At 42.5% G+C, this 22,296-nt stretch overlaps 1 protein-coding gene across 2 annotated transcripts; it reads left to right on the forward strand.

The window, feature by feature from the left end:
* The first annotated feature begins 1,299 nt into the window (after window positions 1-1,299).
* clcn7 (chloride channel 7) lies at window positions 1,300-22,029 on the forward strand. 2 transcript variants are annotated; one of them, XM_015945453.3, is made up of 25 exons: window positions 1,300-1,545; window positions 2,256-2,333; window positions 4,851-4,913; window positions 5,004-5,069; window positions 5,157-5,289; window positions 5,615-5,724; window positions 6,793-6,873; window positions 6,963-7,025; window positions 7,124-7,207; window positions 7,287-7,380; window positions 8,707-8,771; window positions 8,855-8,971; window positions 9,054-9,108; window positions 13,603-13,663; window positions 16,400-16,541; window positions 17,016-17,109; window positions 17,919-18,091; window positions 18,182-18,233; window positions 18,310-18,437; window positions 18,534-18,619; window positions 18,754-18,886; window positions 19,005-19,064; window positions 19,156-19,332; window positions 20,909-20,989; window positions 21,086-22,029. In XM_015945453.3, exons 1-25 carry the CDS (start codon window positions 1,432-1,434, stop codon window positions 21,170-21,172), a joined length of 2,397 nt encoding a protein of 798 aa, XP_015800939.1. In that variant the 5' UTR covers window positions 1,300-1,431; the 3' UTR covers window positions 21,173-22,029. The 2 variants fall into 2 exon arrangements, with proteins under 2 accessions (XP_015800939.1, XP_015800940.1); XM_015945454.3 differs by lacking the exon at window positions 2,256-2,333.
* The last annotated feature ends 267 nt before the right edge of the window (window positions 22,030-22,296 follow it).

Below are 22,296 nucleotides of genomic sequence, written 5' to 3' on the forward strand. Positions count from 1 at the left end.
CATGCCTCCATCTAAATAGGATAGATTATCCAGTTATCTCTGTAGTTATGCTGCTATAGGCTTAGACTGCTGGAGGACACACTGACCACTTTCCACACTCTACTACTTTCTTCTACAATCTCCTCTTTAACTGTATTATTTCCTGCTATTTCAGCTGTTAACTTTATTTTTTCCCTAAGATTTTTCTCCCCAGAAGAAGCTACAATGATGTTCTGCTGAGCTGTGGTGGCCTCATGGAGGGGCCATCGTCTAGCACACTGCTGCTAACCACTTAAACATTCTCCCTCTCCTGATAATAACATTTCACTTTCTTTGACATTGAATGTGCTACTACTAGTTTACCCGTTTAATTATAGATTCACTAGGATAAATACAATAAAGTTTATCTCTCACCAAATAGAATATTTACTAAGAAATCACAATGTAACCATTGACACATTGCTTGGTGTGTGTGTGTGTGTGTGTGTGTGTGTGTGTGTGTGTGTGTGTGTGTGTGTGTGTGTGTGTGTGTGTGTGTGTGTGTGTGTGTGTTCTGTCTTCTCGATCCCCAGTGAGTCGTGGTGGATGGCAGCTTATACGGAGCCAGGATCCTCTGGAGGATTCTTCCTGTTAAAAGAGAGTTTTCCTCTCCACTGTCGCTAAATGTATGAGGACTCCTGTAAAGTCACTGACACTAGTCAGTGACTTGATACAATTTGCTGGGTTCCTTATATAGGAAACATTTTTTTCTGATTTGCTTAATAAACTGACCTGGATTGGAATGTTCATTATGTGAATTGCCTTGAGATGACTCTTGTCGTGATTTGGCGCTATATAAATAAAATTGAATTGAATTGAATTGAATATTGTCATTTCCCTTTTTGGTTGAGTGGTTCGGGCAAACAATGTTGCACAAATTTCAAGAAATTTATATTTGGCCACATTTAAGAACGACAAGTTAACAATTATTTTCCCAGTACAAAGATATACTCAGAGTTATATTTTAAGTAAATGTATGAATATTTACTGTATGAATAATATTATTCGTCCTTTTTGAGAGCTTTTCGTTGCTTGAATCTGAAATGAAAGTTGTGTGTTAAATCTTTTTCATTTTTTTCTTTCATAAGTAAACAAAAGATTAAACAAGTTTAATGTGAATATATTTATGTAAAACAAACATATTTCTATAAACATGAGATTTTTTAAACCTTTGTAGTTCAGCTCGAACTGCTTTTGTGCGCAAAATTAGCACAATCCATAATACTACATGTACCAGAATGCAGTGCGGCAGAGAAGTATTTTTGACCCTACACGCGAGCCTTACAAAATATCACGAGTTACCAGAGATGATGGGAGCGGAACGGGAGAGAGCAGTAGTCGCAGTTAGCCAGCTAAAGCTGAAGTTAATGTAGTCTTGTTGACGTTTGGCGTTGCGAGTCCCCGGAGGACGCCATGGCGAACATTACCAAGAAAGTGTCCTGGTCCAGCCGAGGCGACGAGTCCGGGTCACCGTGGGAGGGAACTCCGCTGCTCAACGGTTCCGAGCAGCCCTCAGTGTCCAGACAGGTAGATGCTAACACGGCGCGAAACTCACGCTAACAGCTGTTTAGTATAAATAAAAGATGCAACATGACATAATGAGCACCTGGAGGTTGTTTAGAGTCTTGTTTTTGAATGCTGCATGGGGTTTGCTTCAAACAACAGTCATGTTTTCATCTGGTATGGCTTGCATCGACTTCAAACGAAAGTAATCACATTAGTGTCAATTAAATTACGTAATTTGGTTTATTTATCAGGACAACATTTTAGAAATGAGTTATTTTTGTTTTCCATGGTACTGAGATTCATAATAGTCATAATAATAATAGTAGTAATAATAATGTAAATGTATACATAAAGTTTAAGTAGAGTCGTGTTAATAGACCAAATACTTGTAAAGTTCAGATCAATTATCTGGAACATTTTACATCCTTTCTCTTCATTTTCCAATATGTTTTACAGATATTTAGTTAAATATTTGCTGAACTAGTAAGCCTTACAGTATTTAGTGTTGCATTCTCCCCAAAATACAGATGTTGCTTGAGTAAAACAGACTCAAATGTACTTATTTAGATATTTAGTGTGATCTTGAGTACATTATGATTAAACATACTTGCAAACACTTACCGTACCTCTCAGACACATCACGTTATATTCAAATTCGAAACCGATGGTAATGCATCAGCCTGGACGTTAATACTGGAAGCCATATTTTTGTGATTGTTTGTGGTGTCTAGTTGTCTGGAGGAAGGAGTATATTTCAGATAGGCAGACTCAGCACGGTGGATTTGGAAGACGAAATAACAGCAGAAGAGGTAAAGTTGAAGCTCCAGTTGCCATCGTGCTCTCCTTGTGTCTGTTGCTTCCTTCAAGTCATTGCTCGAACTACAGATCTCTGTTTATTACGTCCTAGACTAGAATAATAGCCCCTCTCAGTGAGTAACGATTCAACCTCATGGTCTTGTGGTGTAAAAGATCTAATCTAAGCTGTGATTTAGAGAGAAGGTAGAGTTTTCAGGTTTTACTGTCTTCAACGTTTTTAGATGGAAATGTCCCTAGCTTAATCTGGTACATCTGAGACGGTGACGGCTGACTCACTCAGCGTGCTTGGAGGGCATGTGTCTGATGGTTTCCACTGTGAAGCACAGCAAATATAGAGATTAATGCAGGGCATGTGTTTGTTAATGTGCAGCCACTTCAACTGATTCAACCATCTAATGTTTGAAGAATGAAGCCGACAGTTTTAGTCAGAGAAGCCATACTGTTAGCAGCACTCTTACTAGGGGTTTGCACAGAAAACATTTCACAGACGCCAATAAAATTATCAATATTTGGTGAAGTCAGTATGTCAGATTCTCTGAATTGTGTTTTTTGTTTAAAATAATTAGTCTTACCCATGGTAGACAACTTCCCAGGTAGCTATTCTTCATATAAGTAGCTTTGAGCCTGATGAGCTAACTGCTAGTCTGAGGTTAACTAAGGTCAGAGTGGATTGATGCTGAGGGTCATATTAAGCAAAAGTCACTTGGATCCTTTTGTGCTGCCATGTGGGTTTCTACAGCCTCTATACACACTCCAAAACAGAATAAAAAATCAGTTTATACTTTTTCTGTCAGTGTTTGGTTTTAGGAATTATGTACCAAAATCAGCTGTTTCAAAAGTCCCCAATTGTGACATCACAAACAGTGAAAGTATTATAGAACCACCTCTCAGGAAGGGAAGCTGGAAGAGACAGCAGCTGCTGGTGGAGCTCTACTCTGACTTCCTCCTGGATTTCAGAGCTTCTCAGCATATAGCAGCCTGATTGAGGGAGGGCTGGGCGTGGCTAGCTCCAGCTGTGACACAGTCCTTAAAAGGCTCATTCTGGATGGAACTGAAAATGTCAAGAGTAAAACTGCTGATATTGATTTATGTGAGAGGGATTTTCTTTTTACAAATAACTTCATAGATATGTTTATGTTGACCATAGAACTATTTTTATTTAAGAAAAAAGGTCACAATACATCCTCAACTCGTCAAACTGGTTCATGCAAAAAAATAAAGCACACAGGGGTTTAAAGGCTTAATTTATTAACAGGATTGGAGCCAATTGTGATGGCAGCATTGCATTTTGGTCGTGTGTGTTCTCAGACTGGGGGTTAGCTTATCGCTGCTGAAGGAGAAGCTGCTGTGGCTTTTCAGGAAGCTAAACAAATGATTTATAACACATTTCAGAACATAATTTAAATGACTCAATAGAGTTAAAATACCAGACAACCAGCATCTGTCATGACAGGAAGTCACCCCTCCCTCCCCCCACTGACCTGAACCATTGCATGTTGGGTTTTTGCTGTCAGAGGGGAATGCGACCCCAAACATGTGATTGGCTTCTTTGTTTGCACCACATTTAGTGCGCCTGTCTTTTTGAATGGAGTCTTTTATGTGTCTGCAGCTATGGATTGTAGTGTACACATGTGTGATACAGATGTGCAGCAGAAGCTGCTGTGTATGTGAATGTAAAGCAGCTGACCTCTACTGTGCCTGCAGCTGGTTTGTGTTCATAATGCACATAAACAAGCATTTCCTCCAACGTTTTATCCGTATTGGTTAGGGATGCACTGATGTAAATTGTTTTGGGCCAATGCCGATATCCGGTATTGATATCACTGTTATGGCTGATAACTGATATTTGCCGATACTGATTTACGCTCCTGAAATCAGCAAATTCTGAATAGACTGAAGTTTGGAATGTTTTGCTTTATTTCTATAAAGTTGAATTTGCAGTATGTTACACACACACACACACACACACACACACACACACACACACACACACACACACACACACACACACACACACACACACACACACACACACACACACACATTTATGCTTCTGAGATGATTACCATCACTGTCACATGACTAAACAATTACACATCATCACCCCCCCCCCACACACACACACACCCTCTGAAACAGATACACAAACGGAATCAAGATGGAAAAAATATCGGTTGTTAACATCGGCCCAGTTTTACTTATCGGACCGATACCGATATGTAGAAAAAATGACTAACATCCGCCGATATCGTGCATCCCTAGTATTGGTAAATAAACACAAACATCACACCAAACACTGGAGGAAATGCTTTGTGCTACCGTGTCTTTCATCTGTCTTTTATTGATGCAGCTTTCCTCTTAGCTTTCAAGAGTCCGTAAAACATCTGTCATGTTGTTATAAGTGCTTATACTTCACTCCTGGTATTTTTAAAGTCTCATGCATCTGCTCAGAGGTCAGGGGTCGGTGTTGGAGTGTTGACCCCCTTCTTTCATCATCTTATCTCCTGCAGGACTCGAGAGGGCGGCCCAAAGAGATCCCACACAATGAGAAGCTGCTGTCACTTAAATATGAGGTGAAACACGTCGTTTAATTCCATTAATGCAGTTGTGTGATCACATAGAGGTTGTGTTTGATGAATGTTTGACTGCATCTGTTGCGTCAGAGTTTGGACTACGATAACATCGAGAACCAGCTGTTTCTGGAGGAGGAGAGGAGGATGAGTTTCGGGGTAAGGCCAGCCGAAGGAGCGCCATGTCTGCATGTCGCTCAACCTCTCACCTCTCTGTCACTTCTCTGTCTTCTCCCGTCGCTTCAGGGCTTCCGTTGTCTGGAGATCAGCCGCTGGGTGGTCTGTGGTCTGATTGGCTTTCTGACTGGACTTGTCGCCTGTTGTATTGACATAGTGGTGGAGGAGATGGCTGGACTCAAGTACAAAGTGATTAAAGAGAGTATCCTGAGAATGGCTTTGCACCCTTTGGTTTCGTTGTGAGTGCCGTGCGGCTCAGTGGGAGGTGGGAAGTGGTCGAAAGGAGAAGTTCTGTCGTGCACAAACCATCTTTGTTCTGTTATTAGCTTGTTTTCCACCACAGATGTGTTTCTTGCCGCTTTCTTCTGCTTTGTGTGGAAATCTTGGACAAAAAACAATAAAGATTATTCACAACCCCCTTTATAATTAAGACTTTTGAAGTTTGAATTTCGTGAAAATGTATTTTTCTTTATTAACTGCCTGATTTCAGCGCTCTTGGACTCGTCCTTAACTCTGGCCTTTCTCAGACATAGTTAAGTCCACAGAAGCAGGCGGGCTGTCCATCTCTCTCATCCTGTGGGCCGTCCTCAACTGTGCGTTCGTCATGGTGGGAGCCATCATGGTTGCGTGTTTTGAGGTAAAGTTGAAAAACTTGATGCTGATGATGATAAAGAACGTTTGTAGTTTGTAACAAAATCATATCTGTGTCAATGGATTTTGTCAAATTTCATAGTTTAAAATAACGCTTACCGTATTTTCGGGAGTATTAGTCGCACCAGCCATAAAATGTATAATGAAGAAGAAAAAAACATGTATAAGTCGCACTTTGGGGGGAAATTTTATTATTTTTCTTACAAAATCCGAGACCAAGCGTTTAACATTGCAAGACAAGTACCGGTAATAACAATAAACAACCAGGGCGCAGCAGCTCGCCACGGTCTCCAGCAGAGGATGGCGGTGTTTGAAACCCTCAAAGCGGGGCAGAGGAGCTCATTCCTGGGTCGGAGTCGGCCCGCAGCAACGCGGTATACATAATTTGGTATATAAGTCGCACGACCAGCCAGACTATGAAAATAACTGCGACTTATACTCCGGAAAATACGGTAATACTTTTCCGTTTCTACCTCCTACTGGTTGAAAGTGGAATTACAACTGTCGTAAACAACCCTGCTGTAGCTAACGCTAACAACAAGCTAATGATAACACAAGCCAATACTAAATAAGCCACGAATTTAAAAGATCCACAATGTTGGACAAAAGTCTATTATTACTAACAAGTCCAGTAACAACAAAGCCAGGTCACCATTTTCGTAGCCTCCTTTAGCTAAACCAGTGTAGGCTGCGCCGATGTGCACTCTGGTTTTAGCCCTTTCCTTCACCTCCAAAGACATCACTCAAAAAGCTAAAATCTTCTCTTCTTGTGCTTTTTATTGACGATCGGCAAACTAAAAAACTGCTAGCCTTCATATTAGCTACCGCCTACCGGTGCAGTAAACAGCTATAACTGCGGTAGAGCAGGTAGAGACCTTCCACTAGTGTTCCTACTCAAGCCACATAACTGCTAAGTGCAGGTTCTGAGCAGCAGAAAGCTGCAGAGTGCTGTCTAATGTGAAGCGGCTCAAGAATCACTGAAATGATTTTGAAAGCAATATCTTAAAGTGTTTAGTGTTCTTTTCAACAACGTATTTCCTACTGTCTCTCCCAGCCCATAGCAGGAGGAAGTGGTATTCCACAGATAAAATGTTACCTAAACGGAGTAAAGATTCCCAGAGTGGTTCGACTGAAGGTACGGACTCGTTAACGGATGTACATCTGTCAGTCTGAGCAGAATAAAAGCCACTCTCGTCTAACGTTTTCCTTGTTTGTGCTCCACAGACACTGGTGGTGAAAGTGTTAGGTGTGATGTGTTCAGTAGTGGGCGGTCTCGCTGTCGGAAAGGTAAACCAAAGCGATAGTAAAGTAACGTTTGTGTTATCTGCTCACCAGCAAAACAAGCCTTTACAGATGTTTACTCTTGTTTACCCACAATCCTTTAGGAAGGTCCCATGATTCACTCTGGTGCTGTTATAGCTGCAGGGGTCTCTCAGGGAAGAAGCACCTCCTTAAAGAGAGACTTTAAGGTCAGACTACACTGTTCCCGTGTGTGTGTGTGTTTCACCTGTTCATTCGTTTGTATTAAAGGCAGATTTTTGTGTCTAGATGTTTGAATACTTCCGGAGGGACACCGAGAAGAGGGACTTTGTGTCTGCCGGAGCTGCTGCGGGAGTTTCTGCTGCTTTTGGAGCACCCGTTGGTAAAAACGCACAAACCGTAGCACAGGCTTACACCACGCTCTGTTCCTGAGCTGATCCTCTTTTGTTAGTTTAGCGTCTGCAAAGCCAGCTGGACACAAGTCTGCATGTAGAAGGAAAGTTGTTTTCTACGCTGATTCAATAGAACTGGCCAGGTTCGTGTCCTCAGTCCATCCAGTGAAGACGAAACATCAGATTAGTTTTCAACTGAGAAATAATCCCAAGTCCAGGTGACATGAGGAAATGCTTCATGACTTAATTTAGTTTAACTTTAACATCCAGTCACTTCTGACCGTATTTGCTGCACATTTTGGTCATGAGGAGATTAATGGAAAACAGTCAAATGTGCTTATTGCTTAATAGAGTGGCCGTTCTTTTTGATGCTGCTGAGATCGGCTCAGTTTCTGTTAGCAGGTCACCTGTTCTGCCTGCAGAGGGCGTCTGGTCCCGCCACATTATTAGTCTGCTCTGAGTTACACACAGGATATGAATCCTCCTTTCCTTTCTTGTAAACCCTTTAAAATGCTCATTATGTCCTCTTTTTAAATATGAAACAAGGTTCTTTTTGCTTCGGACATGAAGGTGTTTCTAGTGACGATCGGTTGAAACATGCAACTAGAAACACCTTCATGTCCCAAGCAAAAAGAACCGTGTTTAATAAAACAGGATATGAATCCTCTCTGATTATTTTACCTTCATTTATATGGAAATCTTGTTCATTCTATAAAAAATACTGGTATTAATAAATACCTCATTGAATAAATATCCTCATGAAATAAAAACTAAATAAATATTTAAAAGCATTTTTATGGGAGCTGATTTAGTCACTTAGTTTTATTTGTTTATTCGTTTTCTAAACCTTCAGCATCTTTTTATTCAGTCATCAGTGTTCTTATAATCAGATGAGGGATCAGGTCTGGTCTGAGTGCAGTGCTAACAGAAGTATTTATTTGTTTTTAACTAATAATTATAAATGAAACTCCTGTTTTGTCGTTGAAAGTTTACTGTTATTTTTCACGGAAGCATTCAGAAGTAAAGCTAAAACCGTTAACTAATCATTGATGCTACCGTCATTGTGTGAAATCCATTTTTGAAAGGTAAAAGTAGGACTCCTGAGGTGGATTTTCACTACAAGCTTTCCCAGTTTGTTCTGGTGTAGTTAACGTTTTATTTTACAACCTAGAAAATATGTTTTCTGTGTTATTTTGTAATGAATTAAAAAAACAAACAACTTAACTAATAAGTGTGTGTATTTATTTTTTCTACCGTGACATAATGCGTCATAAATAATTGCAGTTGTTGACTGATGAAGTGTTTTTGTTCAACAGGCGGTGTTTTATTCTCTCTTGAAGAAGGAGCTTCTTTCTGGAACCAGATGTTGACGTGGAGGATTGTGAGTCATGTGCTCACACCGCTTAGAGCCGTCACAGATATAACTCACACGATGGAATGATCTTTTGTTTTCGTCTCCTGCAGTTTTTTGCCTCCATGATCTCCACCTTCACTCTGAACTTCTTCCTCAGTATTTATCACCACAAGCCCGGAGACCTCTCCAATCCAGGTCTCATCAACTTTGGACGCTTTGAGAGCGAAGTGAGAAACTAGCTACTTACATTTAGTCACTCGCCCCCTTCTGGTGGTGTCAAACCTCTAAATTTGATTTTTTCATCATCAGATTATGTCGTATAATCTCTACGAGATTCCTTTGTTCATCGCAATGGGAGCGTTAGGTGAGAACACGTCAAAATGTTTACGGTGAATGAAGAGGAGTTTATACTGTTAACAGTTGGTGGATCCTGGCTTCATTTTAAAGTTAAATCATCTCATGCTGATTTAAAAAAACCTTCAGAAAAGGTTGACCGACTGTAAATGCATCAGGATTGTGTTTAACGTCTTGGTTTTGTCTTACTGCAAGTTACCACCCTGGCATTTAAAGGTGTGGTTCGCTGAAAAAACAGTTTTTAAATGATAAATGACCCGCACTTGTACAGCGCCTCTCAGAGTAAGGACTCCAAAATGCTTTAAGGTTGGTTTATGCTTGACGCATCCGCGAGGTTCGCACGGCTCCGCGCGGAGAAATTGCGTCATTTTAACAACCACGCCCCTCCACCGCGTCTTCGCACGGCCCAAAATTTCCGCAACGCGCACCTTGGAAAATTTCTAACCACGTGGACGGTCGGACGCGGAAAAACATGGCGGACCGGCAAGAACTAGTACGGGAGAGATTCGTAAATACAGACATTTGTATGATTCAGCTCTCAGATATCACCGTGATCAACATGTTGTTAGTTCTTGGAGAGGAATAGCTTGCACTGTCGGAAAAGACGAGGACGCTGTTAAAAATGCTGGAATGCCATGTTGTAAACAGTAATTTCTACTTCTACTACGGTGTAGTGTTGGATGCATGCTGTAGAGCTCCATGCTGCCCCCTACAGTTTGGGAGAATATTGGCTCACCGCAGAGACAAGCCGCATGAACCATAAACGCTGCGAGTTGTGAAGCGCGTTCCATCCGCGAGCCGCATCACCAAGCGGAAAGTAAATGCGTCAAGCATAAACCAAGCTTTACACTACAGTGTATCATTCATCCATTCACACACACATTCACACACTGATGGTGATGAGCTACGATGTAGCCACAGCTGCCCTGGGGCGCACTGACAGAGGCGCCACCGGTCCCACCGACCACCACCAGCAGGCAAGGTGGGTTAAGTGTCTTGCCCAAGGACACAACAGCTCTGTCCGGAGCCGGGATTGAACCTGCAACCTTCCGATTACTGGACAACCTGTTGACCTGTAGGATTATTTCTAATTATTATCGGTCACTCTGAGTTTTTCATGCAGGCTGAACATGAAAAAAGTCTCCTACACCTATCTCCTGCGTTAGCTTCTGGTTGTGTTGTTTGTGGAGATAAAACATCGGTGTTACAGAACAAATGGACTCACCGGGTGGAGTCGCTTTTCTGCCAATCAGAGTTGAGATGTCCGATTATCCGGAAGTCTCCTCTGAACTACTCACAGGATAGGATTCCTCTCTGATTATTTACATTTTACTTTCATTATATGGAAATCCAGTAAATAAAATACTGTTATTAATAAATATCCTCATGAAATAAAAAATAGATAAATATTTAAAAGTATTTTTAATGGGAGCTGATTTAGTCACTTACGGTCTTATGTGTTAGTTAATTTTGTAAACCTTCAGCATCTTTTTATTCAATCATCAGTGTTCTTATGATCGAATGAGGGATTAGGCCTAAACTATGGAAGGATGCAGAAGTTGTACCGGTTCCTAAGGTCAGACATCCAGGTATTTTAAACGATTTCCGCCCTGTTGCTCTAACTTCAGTTTTAATGAAAATCTTTGAAAAGCTGGTTAGATGCGAGCTTTTAGAGCAGACACAGCAACTGCTGGATTCTCTACAGTTTGCATATCAGGCTGGGAGGGGTGTTGGATATGCTTTTTCATCATCTGGACCTGGTAGGAACTCATGCTCAACTCCTCTTTGTGGACTTTTCGTCCGCTTTCAATACAATCCAGCCTCATGCTTTGGTTAATAGGAGTAAAAGTATGCTTGGGTGGATACTAGATTTTATGAGCAACAGAACACAGAAGGTCAGAGTGAATAGCACCCTGTCGGATAACAAAACCGTGTCTACCGGATCTCCCAAGGGCTGTGTTTTGTCCCCCTTGCTGTATATTTTATACACTAACGTGCCGAAGCAAACATGAGAGAAGGACAATTATTAAATATGCTGATGATTCGGTAGTAGTAAGTCTCCTGAGAGAAGGGGAATACAACCATGGACCTGTTCTTGAGGATTTCATCTCTTGGTGTGATGAATCATTTCTACAACTTAATGTAATTAAAACAAAAGACATGATCATCGATTTTAGAAGGAAGCCACAACAACAGCATGATCTTTTCATAATTAAAGGTCAAACTATTGAGCAAGTGAAATCATATCAATAGGGCTGCATGGTGGAGCAGTGGTTAGCACTGTTGCCTCGCAGCACGAAGGTCACAGGTTCGAAACTCTGCTGCGGCCTTTCTGCGTGGAGTTGCGTGTTCTCCCCATGCATGCGTGGGTTTCCTCCGGGTACTCCGGTTTCCCCCACAGATCACAACAAGCCCTATAGGTTATAAATTGTAAGTCGCTTTGGTTAAAAGTGTCTGCTAAATGAATAAACATAAATATTTGGGGACAGTTGTTGATAGGGAGCTGAATTTTGAGGAAAACTGATGCAGTGAGTAAGAAAGGCCAGCAACGTTTGTACTGCCTTAGGAAAACTGGCCTTATTCCATGTGTCGTTGTCGTCTTCCTCCACTTATCCGGGTCGCGGGGGCAGCATCCCGACTAGGGAGCTCCAGACCGTCCTCTCCCCGGCCACCTCCACCAGCTCCTCCGGCAGGACCCCAAGGCGTTCCCGGACCAGATTGGAGATGTAACCTCTCCAACGTGTCCTGGGTCGGCCCGGGGGCCTCCTGCCGGCAGGACATGCTCGAAACATCTCCCCAGGGAGGCGTCCAGGAGGCATCCTGACCAGATGCCCAAACCACCTCAACTGACTCCTTTCGATCCGGAGGAGCAGCGGTTCTACTCCGAGTCCCTCCCGAATGTCCGAGCTCCTCACCCTATCTCTAAGGCTGAGCCCAGCCACCTTCGGCCACTTGTACCCGCGATCTCGTTCTTTCGGTCATTACCCAAAGCTCATGACCATAGGTGAGGATTGGGACGTAGATCGACCGGTAAATCGAGAGCCTGGCTTTCTGGCTCAGCTCCCTCTTCACCACGACAGATCGGCTCAGCGTCCGCATCACTGCAGATGCCGAACCAACCCGCCTGTCGATCTCCCGATCCCTCCTACCCTCACTCGTGAACAAGACCCCAAGATACTTAAAGTCCTCCACTTGAGGTAGGACCTCTCCCCCGACACGGAGTTGGCAGTGGCATGTGGACAGGACTATAATGTCCATGTTTTATTGTTCTTTTATTGAAAGTGTTTTATCCTTTTCCTTAGCCTCATGGTTTGGTCGGGCAAATCTTAAGCAATAGGAAACGCTAAACAGGATAGTAAAGTGGTCAGGTTGTCTGCTTACAGTGGACAGGTAGAGAGGATTGCTGAAGCTATTGTTAGGGACACTGGCCACCCACTGCATGCCCAGTTTACTCCTGCCATCTGGACGGAGACTTATTGTGCCAAAGTGCAGGACCAAGAGGTATAAAATGAGCTTTATTGCCGAGGTAGTAACGTTACTCAATAAGAATTGAGTCTGGCGTGTCTATTTTATTATTTATTTTTAATTATGTTTTTTTTTTATTTACTTATTCTTTATTCTTCATCGATGTGTGTGCATTGTGGCTGTGTGTATCTGTGTGTAACCTGGGCGCTAATTCTCGTGTCACATGGCAAATCCAATTTACCTGTGGGTATTAATAAAGTGACCTTGACCTAGGTCTGGTCTGAGAGCAGTGCTAATAAAAGTATTTCTTTAATTTGGGATGAAATGGCTTTCCATATCATGTGTAATCTTTTAAACTGACATAGAGCTATTTTTTTTCTGAAGACATATGCAAGACAGGGAAGATGTAAAGTTCATGTCCAATTATCAGGAAGTAAGATTCCAAATTCAAAGATACTTTAGTAATCCCAGAGGGAAATTAGAGTTTCAGTACACACAATTCTGAGACGGGTCGTGCTACCTTAAGACTGAAGCCTGCCGTCTGAAGCTCTCCTCTGATCTGGCAGTGTGCTAGATCCTGAAACGGGACCAGCAATTAGTTTTGTATCCAGACAACGTCTTACAAAGCACTAATTCCTACTAGAGACCACTGCAGGTGGATTGAATAAACGAGTGAACCACACCTTTAAACACTGGTTAGAAGAAAACATTCTAATTCTTCACATAAAAAGTTATTCTCACAAAGAAAGGAGCTCTTGCTGTTAAAGTCGCCTCACAGAAAGTGGATCATTACAAGAACATGTGAGAACAAAGAACTCTTCCTAGTATGACTTATCACTAGGATTACTAAGAATGCACGTTCTAATGCTGAAGCACGGAGGTGGCAGGGCAGATATTTGTAAATGTCATCATGGACTTGTGTAAATTTAATCTGAATGATAAAAGGGATCCTAATCCCTGGGAGTTTTGCAGATCATTCTAGCAGCTCTGCTAAAATAATCTTATAAATGTCTAATTTTCCCTCTGATGCTTTCTTTAGGTGGATTTTTGGGAGCTTTGTTCAATGTGCTCAATTACTGGCTGACCATCTTCAGAATCAGGTATGATCGTGAAAAAAAAAAACTGGAAAAATTAGATTTACACAAAAAAAATCTTCAGGATTAAAGTGATGCTGTTTTATTTTGAGTTTGACAGCAACACAAAGAAAGGGTGTGGATCCAAAAGGAAGAATATTTTAAGTCCTAAGAGTTTCTCAGTATATGTCCATCACATGACTGAATTTAGTAAAGAATAGTCTGATCGCGGCTAATCTGAGCGGGAACCTTCATCCTGGGATGAAGCCACACGGTGTGCAGTTAGAAAACTCTTTCTAAAATATGTCTATTGCTAAAAATAATTGTAGTGACTTCATATCTGTTCTGACCAGGGATGTTCAATATTATCGGTCTACCGTTAATAACGGCCAATGCCGGTTTTCAGGCTTTTAATGACACAACTTTTGCATACCATAGGGTTGTACATCAAACTCTCCAAATGTAAAAATATGACAGATCTGAGGTAAAGTGTTTGAGATATTTTAGTTTATTTGGCACAACTTGTGAAGTAGACATGTTCCCTGTGTAGTGAACATACACTGTCCTCAGCACCTAGCTATGTGTAGCTAGACTAGGGCTGGGACGGTAGTCAATAAGTTAATTAACGTACGATAGATGAAAATGAACTCAATAATTTTTCCAGCGCCAATATATGGAGGTTAAGAAATTCAATTCATTTCAATTCAAAAATACTTTATTAATGCCAGAGGGTAATTGATTGCTGTAGTAGCTCATAATAATAATAATAATCAAGTCATCAAAGAGTTATTGTATATTACGATGGCTGTTGGCAGGAAGGATCTCCAGTAGCGGTCAGTGTTGCAGCCAAACTGAAGAAGCCTCTGACTGAAGACACTCTTCCGTTGTCGGACAGTCTTGTGAAGAGAATGCTCAGGGTTGTCCATCATTTTCTTGATTCTCTGGAGAATCCTTCTTTGCATTATCTCCTCCAGCGGTTCCGAAACTGCCGAAACTCTGGCTGAGTCCTTGAAAGGGCTTGGAGTTCCTCCATCTTGTTGGCCAGTGATCTCACATTGCCCATTATGATCGATGGAAGAGATGGTTTGAATTTCCTCTTTCTCTGTTTTGCTCCCGCTCTGCATCCACGCTTCTTGCGTTTTAGCTCATTTGGGATTTGTGGCTTCAGTTGAGGTATTATTTCAGCCTTTCCAATGTTAATCAGCTGCTCCCGATTGTAAACCAGTTTGTTGCCATGATTACGCATCATAACAAATGCTCAAAAAGTGAGAAAAGCTAAAAAAATAGCTGTAAAAATCCTCCAAGCTTCACAGCACCAGAAACAGAAAAGTAAAGTGTCCAAAAAATACCGTTTTTCTTGAGAAACTAGAAGAAAAAATGCCCAAGAAAAGGCAAAACTTACATATAGTCAACAGAGCTACTCCAACATGCAGCCACCCAGAGCAGCGCAGTTCTGGAAAGTACAGCTCTATTATTATTATTATTATTATTATTATTATTGTTATTTATTATCATTATTGAAGTGCAGTTGCGATTGTTGACTCTGGATAGGCCATTTTATTTAATGCTTTGGAGAAACGGGGTCCATTTGATTGTTTTTGGTGCAATATTTTCTAACAGAGAGTGAGAGTCCTTTTTTATTTTATTTTGTTTTGTTTGCTTTCAAATCAAATCAAATTTTATTTATATAGCACTTAATCATACAAAGAATGTAACTCAAAGTGCTTAACAAATTAAAAAGGCCCCGCATACCCACATTCCCTCCCATCCCCAGAATTTAAAAACAGTCTGACAATAAAAACCCTTTCACGACAATCATCCTCTGGCGCGCACACACACACATGCACACACACACACACACACATGCCCCCCCCCCCCACCCCCACCCACCCACCGTGGAAAAAACACAATGGACTGAGTTCAGATGAGCCAGACCAGCTAAGATAAGGAAATGCCATCAGGGAAGCCATCCTCCCCGACAGCAGCAGATCCACAGCAGCAGCCGAGGCGCCGACACAGGGCGCCCAGGGTAGGGAGGGCGGAGACCCCCACCTCCACCCAGGCACACCTGGAAAGCACCCAGGCCCCCACAGCCGACCACCGCCCCGGGGGCAGAGGGCTCCCACAGAGGAAACACTGGAAAAAGGTTAAATTACGGTTAAAATATAAAATAAGAGCTAAAAGGAAAAATGTAATATAAAAAGTTATATAGATATTAAAATAATGTCGATCATAAATCTATGGTTTAAAATATATATGTTTAAATAAATAAAAACTTTTAAAAATATTTATTTATTTCATGAGCACCACCTCACCCCTGCCACGTGGACCTCAAGGGATAAACCATCAACCCTGCTTAATGGTCGACGTTCCTCGCGGGGTCACCCGTAAAGACAGTGGGAGGGTTAAAGTTAGGTTATTTTGTACGTAAGTGACTGACATTTATAAAGTTGTGTTTTTGAGACTTTGAGGGATGTATTTGATGGGCTCAGTGAACCTGTTTCTAAAAATACCTCCTCTGTGACTCAGTCAGTGACTGTAAGGAAGTTTGTTTATTTAACTTAGTGGAACAATAATCCTTTTGTTTTCCTCTCAGATGTATTTCTAACGCGTCTATTTTTGTTGTGGGGGAAATCCAGGCTGATTAGAACTCACCTTTGTACTTCTTTAATGTACCGTGTGCGGATTAGGTAATGTAACCTAAAGGTGTGTGTGTGTGTGTGTGTGTGTGTGTGTGTGTGCGTGTGTGTGTGCGTGTGCTAGATATGTTCATCGGCCATTTTTGCAAGTGATAGAGGCCATGTTGGTGGCTGCAGTAACTGTGGCTGTGTCTTTCACGATGATCTACTTCTCTACTGACTGTCAGCCTTTGGGCCCAGAACACAGTGAGGAGTATCCTCTGCAGGTACACACACACACACACACGCACGCATGCACGCACACACACACACACACACACACACGTCAGCTGCTGGTGATCACATGCACTGAAGCTAAAAAATACCCCCTTAAATCCGACATCCTCGAGGGTTTGAGGCGATTTAATCAGATTGTTTTTCTCACAGTGAATCTTGCAGCTTCCTTGTTTTTCTTTAAATGGTTTCATTTCATAAAGCTTAGCTTCAGTGTCATAAGAGCCAAATGACTAAAGTTTATTAAGAAAGACCAGTTATCATGTTTCTCCAGTTTGTGCAGCTATCAGCTGGACTTCTGAAGTTTTATCAGTTGTTTTGCCAAATAATCTTTAAGAATGTTTTTTCCTTGTCACCTTCTGTGTTCACATCTCTTCTGCTCCTGTCTGACGTTTCAGCTTTACTGTCTGTCGTCCCAGTTTGTGTCAATTTTCTCTCTAATTTTGCTTTTAAATTCCCTTTCCCAGTTGTTCTGTGCAGATGGAGAGTATAACTCCATGGCAAAAATCTTCTTCAACACTCCAGAGAGAAGCGTGCGGAGTCTCTTCCACAGTCAGCCCGGTGAGTCTGCGCTGGAGTCGGCTCTCTGCTGTGTAAACGATTGTTTATCAGCTAGAGGGAATAAAGCCTGATTCATGCTTCTGCGTCAGTGCGGAGACACGCAACGTCCTTGCGGGCCTGCTGGAGAGCTCCGCAAGGACGGACGGAGTCGAGCTCTCTTTTCTAAACATCCGTCCGTTGAGACGGAGAACGCAAGCTTGTGATTGGTCAGGACGCCGCTGTCGTCTACACCGCCGCCATTGCGCCCTCAAAAACATAAAGAGAGCCGAGGATAACTAGCGGCAGACACGGAGAAGCTTGAAGAATACCTCGCGAAAAAAACTAAAAACATGAACGTTTAATTCCCCCGTGACTGGAGGAGTGAAAAGATACGCAGCAAGCATTTTATTTGTAGACGGAAATGACAGGAAACGTGGGTTTAGAGGTGGTGAGCGCATGAAGCGGTGGAGGAGGATGAGAGACAAATTTGTCTGTTAAAAGTCTCTTATATACAAAAAAAACACAATATAAACACACTATCTTGGACCGGATACATGACAGGATACCACAGAACAGCGCTACGCCCTCTGGTGTCCTGCCGGGGAATTGCTTTGCAACACTCTCCAGGAGACGGAGAAGTATGAGAGCACAACGCTTCCGTCAATCCGTGCGTGTCTCTCTTGCGGAGCTGACGGAGAAGCATGAATCAGGCTTAAGCGGGACGCACTATGTTTGATCGTGAAGATCGTTAATATAACAACATCAAAAATACTGATTCGAGACCTGCCTGGAGTCCACCTAAAAAGGCAAACATCTTCTCTGCTTTGAAGGAACCTACAACCCTCTGACTCTGGGTTTGTTCACGCTGACCTACTTCTTGTTGGCGTGTTGGACCTACGGCCTGTCGGTGTCGGCTGGAGTTTTCATCCCATCTCTCCTGATCGGAGCCGCCTGGGGGAGGCTGTGTGGAATATTGCTTGCCTCTATCACCTCAAGTGGCTCGGTTGGTGCCCAAGAAACCTTCTGGGTGGATTTTAAAAGCTCATTTTGTCCTTTAAATGAACGGGGAATGTAATTTTCTTTGGTTTGGTAGATCTGGGCTGATCCTGGTAAATATGCTCTGATTGGAGCTGCAGCTCAGTTAGGTGAGGAACTCCAGATGCTTGTATTTATGGGTGTGTATAAACAATGCATTCCTTAATAGTGTGCTGCTCTCTGTAGGAGGCATCGTGAGAATGACTCTCAGTCTCACTGTCATCATGGTGGAGGCGACAGGAAACGTCACGTACGGCCTTCCCATCATGCTCGTCCTCATGACTGCCAAGATAGTAGGAGACTACTTTCAAGAAGTAAGAAAGGTTGACGCCTGTCGGTCTTCGTAGCGCAGGTTCCTGTAATTGCAAAGCAGTCAGGTGTGTTTTTCTAACGCCTCTTGCCCTTTTAAGGGGTTATATGACATCCACATCAAGCTGCAGAGCGTTCCCTTCCTGCACTGGGAGGCTCCTGGCACCTCCCACTGGCTGACTGCCAGGTAGGTCCAGTCGGACTTGTTGGGAACTCGGTGACGATTATTTTTAGGAATGAAGACATCCATTATAGAAAGTTTTTGGTTCCTTGTTGTGTGTTCGCCTCCCTCCTTCACATGTCTTCTCCCTTCGAATCCAGAGAGGTGATGAGCTCTCCCGTCACCTGTTTGAACAGAATAGAGAAGGTGGGGACCATCGTTGACATCCTCAGCGACACGTCCACCAATCACAACGGCTTCCCCGTTGTGGTGAAGGTTTCTCATAACAATGAGGTATTTGCTGCTAGGATTGAGGTTTGATGTAAAGGCAGGACGTGCTTTCTGATACTCCACGTCCTCCAGACTTAACTTTACTGATCATTCTTTCATCTCCCTCCCTCCCTCCCGTCAGCCGGCTAAGCTCTGCGGCCTCATCCTGCGCTCTCAGCTCATCGTTCTCCTCAAACACAAGGTAGCATCGCCGTGAGCCGTGGATAGTGTCAGCGCTTCTGTAAAGTCAAATTGGACTCCGACTCCATCCGTGTCCCACTCTGTCTCACCAGGTGTTCGTAGAGCTGGCTCGGTCCCGGCTGAACCAGAGAAAACTCCAGCTGAAAGATTTCAGGGATGCCTACCCCCGGTTCCCCCCAATCCAGAGCATCCACGTGTCCCAGGATGAGAGGGAGTGCATGATGGACCTCACCGAGTTTATGAACCCAACACCTTACACCGTACCACTGGTAGGACCGTGTGAAAGGACTTTTGACATTAATATTTTTAAACCCACTGACTGGGAATGATGTAAAACGATTAATATCAACCCATCAGGTGTGTTGGACACAGATAGTTTCCGTTGAAAGTCGTTTAGAGCTAGGTTCCATTCATGACTGCAGCACAGCACCGATCTCCATCAAACTCCATCTTTCCCTCACTCGTGAACAAGACCCCGAGATACTTAAAGGGGCATTATGGAAGTTCAGCAGCCAAAACATGTATAGAAATAATAAATGTCTTCTTCATACATTCTCCTGCAATGCCCTGGTCCTGTAGAATGAGCCCTGGCATTTTTACTGTGATTGCCTGTTTTTCTGTAAAATCACAGAAAAAGAGAGCTGCTCGGGTCGAGCAGGCTGCTTCATGCGCGTTCACGCTCAGGCATCGCCCGTAGCATTTGCTATCAGTAGCTTTAGCAGCAGAGAGAGAGGCAGTGCCAACTCGGCAACTTTGTCGCTGTTCCTAACGCCTAGTGACAAAGCTAGCTACATTTCTGAGGACCCTTAGCTACTTTCTGTAGAACTTTCTTCTAGATATTTCCTGCAAATTAGCAACAAAATAGCCATTTTCGCTCTGAGCCGTTCTTTGAATGTTGTTTCAGCTGTCATCAAGGATATAAATGTTACAGATACAAAAGATATCACTGGTGCTTTAGGTCACCTAGTAAGACGGCGGACTCTCGTGCAGAAGACTTGGGTTTGATTCTGGATGTGAACATAGTTTATTTAGAGTTTCTTTTTTACATTAATGGTATATTTTTTTACAGTAAGATGCCCAAATTTTTATTTGAGACTCTCTGAACGGCATTGAATTCACAGATAAAAAAGATGTGGGTTCAACTTTCATTTTGGAACAATTTTTCAAGCAAGGGAAGGGAATGATCTGAGCATGCAGGAGGACTGACCCATCTTAAACCTTTGTCGGCTGTGCTGAAGAGAAAGGTACAGAACCAAATTATTTAATTAATTAGCTGCATGTTCTCCTGTCCTCTGTCCTCCGGACCACACACACACACACACACGCATGCACGCACGGACGCACGCACGGACGGACGCACGGACGGACGGAACTGTCTCAGCTGTTATTTTCGTTAAGGAGTGTGCACGTACAGCATGCGCGCCTCGTGCACGAGCCTACTATTGAAGCTGCCGTTACGCTTTTGGCCAGAGGGGGCAATCGTGAGCATAAAAATTCAAAACTCCGTAAAGTCCCGTTAAACTCCTCCACTTGAGGCAGGACTCTGTCCCTAACCCGGAGAAGGCATTCTGCCCTTTTCCGAGTCAAGACCATGGTCTTGGATTTAGAGGAGCCGATTCTCATCCCAGCCGCTTCACACTCAGCTGCGATCCGCTCCAATGAGAGCTGGAGATCACAGTCTGATGAAGCCAACAGGACCACATCATCTGCTAAAAGCAGAGAGCCGATCCTTAGGCCGCCAAAACGAATCCGTCATCACCTTGGCTGCGCCTAGAAGGCCTGTCCATAAGTTATGTAGGCTGGAGCAGTTTTAGGATATTTTACACGACCGTTTTTCTTTTCCAGGACACATCTCTGCCTCGTGTGTTTAAGCTCTTCAGAGCTCTGGGACTCAGACACCTGGTGGTAGCAGATGATGAGAACAGGGTGAGTGTGTGTCTCTGTTACGATGTGGAGTTTTCATTTACATATTCAACTTTAATTATGGGTAATCTAAAGCTTTTGTGCTTTAACTCTCTGCAGGTGGTTGGACTGGTGACCAGGAAGGACCTAGCCAGGTATCACCTGGGCAAACACGGACTGGAGGAGCTTCATTTGGCTCAGACATAACACACACACACACACAAACACACACACACACACACGCACTAAAACCACCTGATGCCTCTGAGACCACCTGAGTCCTTCTCTGTTGAAAATCTCCACGTGAAATCGGTCTGAAAACATCCTGATAACTTTTTTAAATGTTCATTTTCATTGTAGTTTCTTTGAATTTTTCATTCTTTGCGCATCGTTTTAATTGACATTGTTGCATTAATTTGGATTAAATAACGAGAAAAACAGAAATAAGCTGATGTGAGTGAATAGAATTTTTTATTGACCAAAACATTTGTTTGTTTTAATTTGTCTTCTCATGGCAAAAAACTTTCATGGTTAATAATATAACTGAATGATAAGAAATTCAAAATGTTTTTCTCCTTTGATTAAAGTTAAATTATGGGTGTTTGCTGTTTCTTGCTCCCCCGTTTGTGTTTTTACATCCTATAATTCGTTTGTTCCATCACTTATTTTTGCCTGATGACAAACTTCTTTCAGCTCTTTATTTTTTTCGTACGACTGTCAGAAATAATCAGATCAACTCTCAAAGGTACAGACTTATGTTTTCAAATGACCTCCAAATGTTTGCACTTTGACCTCCTTGAGATTCTTATCCAAAAATGTTCCTCATGCTGTCCTGTGTGAATGTACAGCTTTAACACATGTACTAATTCATGTCACCCAACAGAATATTTCAGGTAATTACATCTCCTTGGTTATCAGTATTATTATTTAGCATACTTGAACCCTTCTTTGATTTTGTTATGTGGTCTTATTGTAAAGAATGTAAAAATGTCTAATTGTCTCTTTTATAACCACTGAACAAGCCTTTGTGAATTAATAAAGTTGAAATCTTATCTATTGCAAAATAAAATGGTAAATTCTTTTGTAAAGTCTGCAGAAGAGAGGAAAGCAGCTGTGCCATGGCTCCTACTGTCAGCACTCCTGCATCTTTAAATCAGGCCGCATAATCCTGGTATGAAAATGAAGTGGCAAAAATTGCAGTTCCACCGTCATCCACTAGGGGCTGGCTCCAGAAGTGAGCAAATCCTCATTGACTCCCATGTTAATGCCATTTTCACAGCAGAAATAAACATGTTTACAGCCTGTTTCAAAACCCATTTTAGGTTTAATAG

The sequence above is a fragment of the Nothobranchius furzeri genome, chromosome 12, assembly GCF_043380555.1.
Source record: "Nothobranchius furzeri strain GRZ-AD chromosome 12, NfurGRZ-RIMD1, whole genome shotgun sequence".
Taxonomy (NCBI): Eukaryota; Metazoa; Chordata; class Actinopteri; order Cyprinodontiformes; family Nothobranchiidae; genus Nothobranchius; species Nothobranchius furzeri.

Coding starts and splice junctions, on each gene's coding strand:
- clcn7 (XM_015945453.3), top strand. CDS start 1,432: ATGGCGAACATTACCAAGAAAGTGTCCTGGTCCAGCCGAGGCGACGAG. Junction 2,334..4,850: donor ACGAAATAACAGCAGAAGAG/GTAAAGTTGAAG, acceptor TATCTCCTGCAG/GACTCGAGAGGGCGGCCCAA. Junction 19,065..19,155: donor TCGTTCTCCTCAAACACAAG/GTAGCATCGCCG, acceptor CTGTCTCACCAG/GTGTTCGTAGAGCTGGCTCG.